Source organism: Anabrus simplex, chromosome 1 (genome assembly GCF_040414725.1).
Source record: "Anabrus simplex isolate iqAnaSimp1 chromosome 1, ASM4041472v1, whole genome shotgun sequence".
NCBI classification, from domain to species: domain Eukaryota; kingdom Metazoa; phylum Arthropoda; class Insecta; order Orthoptera; family Tettigoniidae; genus Anabrus; species Anabrus simplex.
The window spans coordinates 1,192,167,876-1,192,174,364 of NC_090265.1; the positions used below are offsets into that span (position 1 = coordinate 1,192,167,876).

The 6,489-nt window shown below is 37.5% G+C and overlaps 1 protein-coding gene across 1 annotated transcript in view; it reads left to right on the forward strand.

Moving 5' to 3' along the window:
- The window catches only part of LOC136858180 (27 kDa hemolymph protein), a 76,107-nt gene extending 73,096 nt beyond the window's left edge, over positions 1-3,011 (forward strand). The window contains exon 6 of the mRNA XM_067137538.2: positions 1,985-3,011. Within this exon, the coding sequence (XP_066993639.1) occupies positions 1,985-2,234 (250 nt within the window). The 3' untranslated portion in view covers positions 2,235-3,011. The remainder of the gene's footprint in view (positions 1-1,984) is intronic.
- The last annotated feature ends 3,478 nt before the right edge of the window (positions 3,012-6,489 follow it).

Genomic DNA, 6,489 nt, shown 5'->3' on the forward strand with positions numbered 1-6,489 from the left:
TAATTAATTAATTAATTAATAACAAGGAATACATTTCATAATGATCTGAAAGTTATACTGAATTTAGATGACTGTTTTGCACTCCCTGGTTACGTTTCGCTGTGATATCTTTAAAAACAGAGGAGTTACATTCTTTTTTTCTGAACGCTTAAATTTTCCATTAACCTTTTTGCTGCTCAGTTCTCAGACAGGCTGGTGCGACCCCAATGCTGGATTACTTCAGCCAACAACCTCATCAGATATTATCGCCAAGTTGAACATAAAATACAAGCATTAATTACAGAATAATATTTTGAGATGATATTTTAACTTGCCAGTTTGTTCCTACGGTGTTAGAGACAGTTCATGTTTGGGATCCAGGGTTGATTCCACATGAGGTGGCAAAAATTTCATTCATTAGGAAGATGCTTAGAAATTTTCATTTGCATTACGGCCTATGCCTACTGTTTTTACACACAATACCAAACCTACACATGATTAACAGCAGAAAGATTAAATTAAACACACAATATTGATCAAAGTACAGCCATGAACTTAACATCAACTGTCCGTTTATAAAATCTGTTTCCTTTATCCGCTACCCTCGGCGACCTCTCTTCATTCACAATTGCCTCGAAGTAATCCATATCAGGGCATTTAAGGGTCAAATTATTATTTGACATAGTTAGGTTTGGCGCTTGAAATGCATGCACCTTTGGCGTAAACTCGTTGTCTGACCATGTGAGCAGGTCTAGGTCAGTGTCATATCTTCCTCTCTCTGGCACCAAATCATCACCTCTATCAATATAATTATCACTCCCTATCACTTCACTAATATCTTCAACATCACTACCGTCATTGTTGAAACCCACATCAAACTCAATCTCCTCTAAAAGTGTAAGATCTTATGTTTGTACGTGGCAGCCATCATTCAAATGCGATGTTTACAACTATGACAAAACACAAAAGTTTTTCTGCAGAAGTACTTGCAGAAAAAATATAAACTAGGTAGTTAGTTCAAAGCATGACTAATAGATGGCTGAAGCATATGACATACAGTTATAAGGGAGATAGAGTATATTCGACCACAGCGCTGGAGGCGAAGTCCGGCTCGAGTATACTCGATCACAGCAGTGAAAAGATTAAAACAGCCTGGCACTATAAAGGTTAAATTTATTTACCGAATGTAAGAATTACGGAGTTAATTCTTTGATAGCGACAACATTTTATGTCATCTACCAGATTCATCATTCAGGCCCCTTATTTGTAAAATATTACTTTTTTGTGGATGTTTAGGTATTTCATGAAAATGGACTGTTGATGGCCTGATTGCCCTTCATGCACAAATGGAACTAATACATGAAAATCTTACATCTGAAATCCTTGGAAGAAGAGCATTGTTTGAGGTACAGAAACTCACCTCGTGCAGAGGCAACCTTCAACAAGATCTTGCACTATGTTGCACATCCAAAAATGTGGACAAATTCTTTTGATGATAAAGGCATGACGATTTCCTTGCACAGGCATCTCACCCGATATCCACTTGATGAAAAATTTTATTGGCCATTTGAAAGAGCATAATGGCAAAACTGGCCATGACTAATTTCTTTATGAAGATGAAATAAAGAATCTGTAAAATAGGTGGAATCCATGCCAAAACTTTTCTAAATTAAAACATGAGGAGGTCACATAAAGTTTTTTCTTTTTTCTTTTTTTTTTTTTTTTTTTTTTGTAGCTGTTATGATTTTTATTACAGAATCACTTTCCTGATTCTTGTTTGGATTAATTTGCACACTATTGTAATAATGTAAACCCATAATAGGGAATGACAAATATGCACTTTTTTTTTTCAAATTTCCATGCCTTTTCTATTGTTTCCATTTCATGTTTCTATGTAAAGAACTTGGCAACTGAAGTTTTGAATATTATTGTTTTATTTGAGAAGTGTCTTTGAAATTATGCAGCACAAAATTTAAACTTTAATCAGTATATTCTTTATTTTCAGTTCTATTCATGATCTGCAACGGTGTGTTGTAACTTCGTTGGAAAAATGTTCTGAGCCTACTCCAGCAAATATTGTAGAAAGCCTGTTCAAATTTGTAATTAAAATGACACCGTGTGAAAAAATACTGACTGGTTCTCAAAAAAGTGATGGTGATGCTGAGGATCGTAAATCTGAAGGTGGTGCAGGCAGTATTGGAGCAACGTTAGTAACAACTACCTTTCTTGTGATTGGAACAAGACTCCTGGTATAAAGACTGTATTTATGGGAAACAAGATATTAGTGCAATTACTTTTGTGGCTGATGTTAAGAACTTACATCATATGTTGTTCCAACTTATTACAAAGAAAAGTTTAGTTCTTCAGTGAATTTCCTTCACTAGTGCAAGTGTAACTGGTGTGAACAAAGCTATTTTCTGCTCTTTGTAAAGAACTTGACAACTGAAGTTTTGAATATTATTCTTTCATTTCAGAAGTATCTTATGTAGCTTGCACAATTACTTGTTTGATACTCTTCTATTAAAAGCAATATTGTTTCATAATACACTACTATAACTTTGTGTGAAGATATTATATAACAATATCTGTGATAAAACATTATTATAGCTTGAATTCTTTTCTGAAAGAAAAAGCCATCAGTGTACATCGCAGAAAATATAATCCTTAGCAAAACTTGCATCTCAACCTCCCATGACCCAAAAAAAAAAAAATGTATGCAAACATCTCTCCTATACAAGATTAAGGAAATTTTAATCCAATGAACTGATATCTTGTATCAGAATATGATGAAATTTGCTTTTTCTCTTTCCTTCCATAAATAAAGCCTTTTCCAAGTACTTAATGCACTGTCAACTTACACTAGTGTTATGAAAAATGTAAATGCAAATTTGTGTTGATTGTGATGTATGTCTATTCTGTAAACTATGTTGAGATATATAATATGTATATTATGAGATTATTTAATTATTTGTTGTAATTTACAGATACAGTTTTATACAATGATGAAAAAATAAAATAATAAATGTGAAGAACTAATTGTTTAGTCAAACCCAACTATTTAATGAATACACATGAAAGGTATAAAATCTTAACAAGAAGTAGAAGCTCTGTGCTATAGTCCTATTAAAACAACGTGCATGTTCTGACAGCTCGCAGCACATGGCACCGAGCAAAGGAGTGGGAGCGCTGTGTTGCCACATGATCTGGCTGTAGTTACTATAACTACAATGAAAGCATCTCGCTCTTTGCTATGCGCTGCGGAAAATTATATCCCTGTACGGAGATTATGAAAGTGTTAGAATAACACACTATACAGATAATGATATCACTTAAAGCAGACACTGTTAAATAGTCCGGCCACATTTGCTACAGTATTCTAATTGGCAACGTGGAACTTGGACCGGCCTCCTCACGGAGTTTTAAGACAGAGGGGGTAGGAAAAGTGAGAGTTTTTTGGCTGGGATTGGCTTAAATGGGAGGCGTGTTCTGTTTGCCATAGTAACTGCCATCCCTTACTACCCCGCTGGGAGCTGTCAGAACACGCACGTTGTTTTAATAGCACTTTTGCTGACAGGACCTAATGTTTACAGTGCACTATGTCTTCTGGTATAGGCTACAGCAATTTTGTTATCCTTGGCTTTGACCATATGAAAGTGACTGAGGTATGAGCGATGCTAGTAATGCCATTCCTTGTGCAGCCAGTCCCTGCTATGAATGGTATGAAAATGTTGCCCATAGGGTCGGTCAGTGCATGCATTTCAGTGGGCTTGGCAGACTGATATGTAATAGCAACTTCTGGCCCGGTGAGGAAAGCAACAGGAAACTACCTCGCTCCTCATTTCCCTAGTATGGCTCTTCAGTGATGCCTAGGCCATCTATGACAGCTGATGGCAGAGCTGTTGAGGATCCAACCAGCCTTAGGACTGAAGACTGAACATACATACATACATACATACATAGTTGCAAATAGAGGATTCATAGAGGCATTCCCAAAGGCTTGCAGAATGAATACTGAAAGGTGTCTCTAATGAATAATTTAATATAGTTGAAGGTATTTCTTTTCAATTTCATCTTAGTTAATCCATAAATACGAGGTTTTTCAGTCTGTCAAAATTAATTTAGGGTAATAAATAATAAGAAAATCCTTGAAAAACAGATTATACCTGAATTAGACTGCAAAACCTCAGTTGCACCTAGGTAGATATAATAAACATGTATTAAATGTATGCATGTGTGATCTTAAAAACCTTATGTTGAAGTGCCTTACCATTTGTAATGCATGCATGACTTCATCCTAGTGAGGGGCAGTCTGCGACTGGGTCTCGAGATTTCTCAAGACTAGTGCAGGCACCTGTTGCTCGCGAGAAATGTCTAGAGATCTCGACAGCATTGACCTGCATTGTGTGGCGAGCAGCATGTCATAGGCCTACGTGTAGGCGGAGCTGAATGTTTGTGCCAAGTATGTGAGTAGCCAACCATGGACCTGTTTCAACAAGCAACTAGGCAATTTATTTCTACGGAGGTCTGTTATTGACGCAGTATAACATAATTATAAAGGATACACATTGCAGCATCGTATGCGGCAGTAAGTACATGAGTGATTAGGTTAAGTACAGGAACTGATAGGCTACTGTTCGTGTACATCATTATCACTCATTTATCAAACCCCATGTTCAATATCTGTTTGACCAGTGCTTGTGTTTACCGACATTATGCCGAGGAAGGAAATAATTCCTTACAATGTTGCAGAGTATTCACATTGTAATTTAATTAGGTACGTTGGCACATGACTGTGTAATTGTACGCGGTAACTTTTGATGGTGGTAAGCTACAAATTTCATTTTTGTTCCGTATTGAATTGCAGTTATAAGAAATAAACTGAGATACAATTTATCAAGTAAATAATATTACAACAGTCTTGGGACTAGTTTCAGCCACTTAAGAGGCCATTTTCAGCCAAATAAAATTAAATTGATTATGTGATAACTAAAACATATGCATACCAGACAAAGAAAATGTTGCAGAAATAATTATACCATTAAAATACATATAATAGCAAAAATTATGGTTATGATCTTCTTGTCAAAGTCTCTTATGGTGCATTGGCACTTGTTGGTGGCTCTAAGTATCCTACGCAGTGGCCTCCACGGTATGCACTAGCCATGCATCTTGATAGTAGGTGTGCTAGTTACCAACTGATGAGCCAAAATTAGCACCATGGGATAAAATGCTGGCAACAGGAATGAGTTAGCTGGAAAATCTATGATGTTCAATAATGGATCAATTAAGAGGTATGTTCCGAGTTGTCAATGGAGAGTTGGCATGGAATGACATTAATAGATGAATAAGTTTGAATAATGAAAATGAAATGTCATATGGCTTTTAGTGCCGGGATTTCCCAGGACGGGTTCGGCCCGCCAAGTGCAGGTCTTTCTATTTGACACCCGTAGGTGACCTGCGCATCGTGATGAAGATGAAATGATGATGAAGACAACACATACACCCAGCCCCTGTGTCATTGGAATTAACCAATTAAGGTTAAAATCCGCGACCTGGCCGGAAATCGAACCCGGGACCCTCTGAACCGAAGGCAAGTACGCTGACCGTTCAGCCAACGAGTCAGACAGTTTGAATAATAATAATAATCTTACTGGCTTTACGTCCCACTAATTACTTTTACAATTTTCGGAGAAGCAAGGTGCCGGAATTTAGTCCCTCAGGAGTTCTTTTACGTGCCAATAAATCTACAGACACGAGGCTGACATATTCGAGCACCTTCCTATACCACCGGACTGAGCCAGGATCGAACCTGCCAGGTTGGGGTCAGAAGGCCAGTGCCTCAACCGTCTGAGTCACTCAGTCCAGCGAATAAGTTTGAGTGGTGTTTTTAAAAGAAGGAAAGATCACAATATGAAGATAAAGTTGGAATTGATGATGATGATGATGATGATAATGCTTGTCATTTAAACGGGCCTAACATCTAGGTCATCGGTCCCAAGTTGGAATTCAAGAGGACAAATTGGGGAAGGGGAGTAAGGGATTGTAATAATTTACCAAGGGAGATGTTCAATAAATTTTTCAAATTCTTTGCATTTACTTAAGAGAAAACTAGATAAACAACACATGGTATACGCCACCCCTGTCAGACGTGCCAAGTCTCCCGATTTAAGCGGGAGACTCCAGATTTTTTCATTGTTCTTCTCGATCGCCGGGACCGATCTCTCGATATTCAGAGCAGTATCAGTAATTTTTGTACTATTTTAAACTCCCGCGGATTTCCTCATTCTGTCGATATATGGCTGAGTATGGCTGGTCGAAAGTAGTTCTAATAATGATACCAGATGGCAGTACTGTGCACTGTGGCCAGTCATGTACTCCTCTTTGGTCTATAACACAGTCATTGTCTTTGCAAACGAGTAACCTAATCTCAGAAGTAGCACACCAGTCGTCTACCTGGGCCAAGACCTGCAGAAGTGCTTTTGTTGTGTCTTCATATTTGTTTAGGCTAAA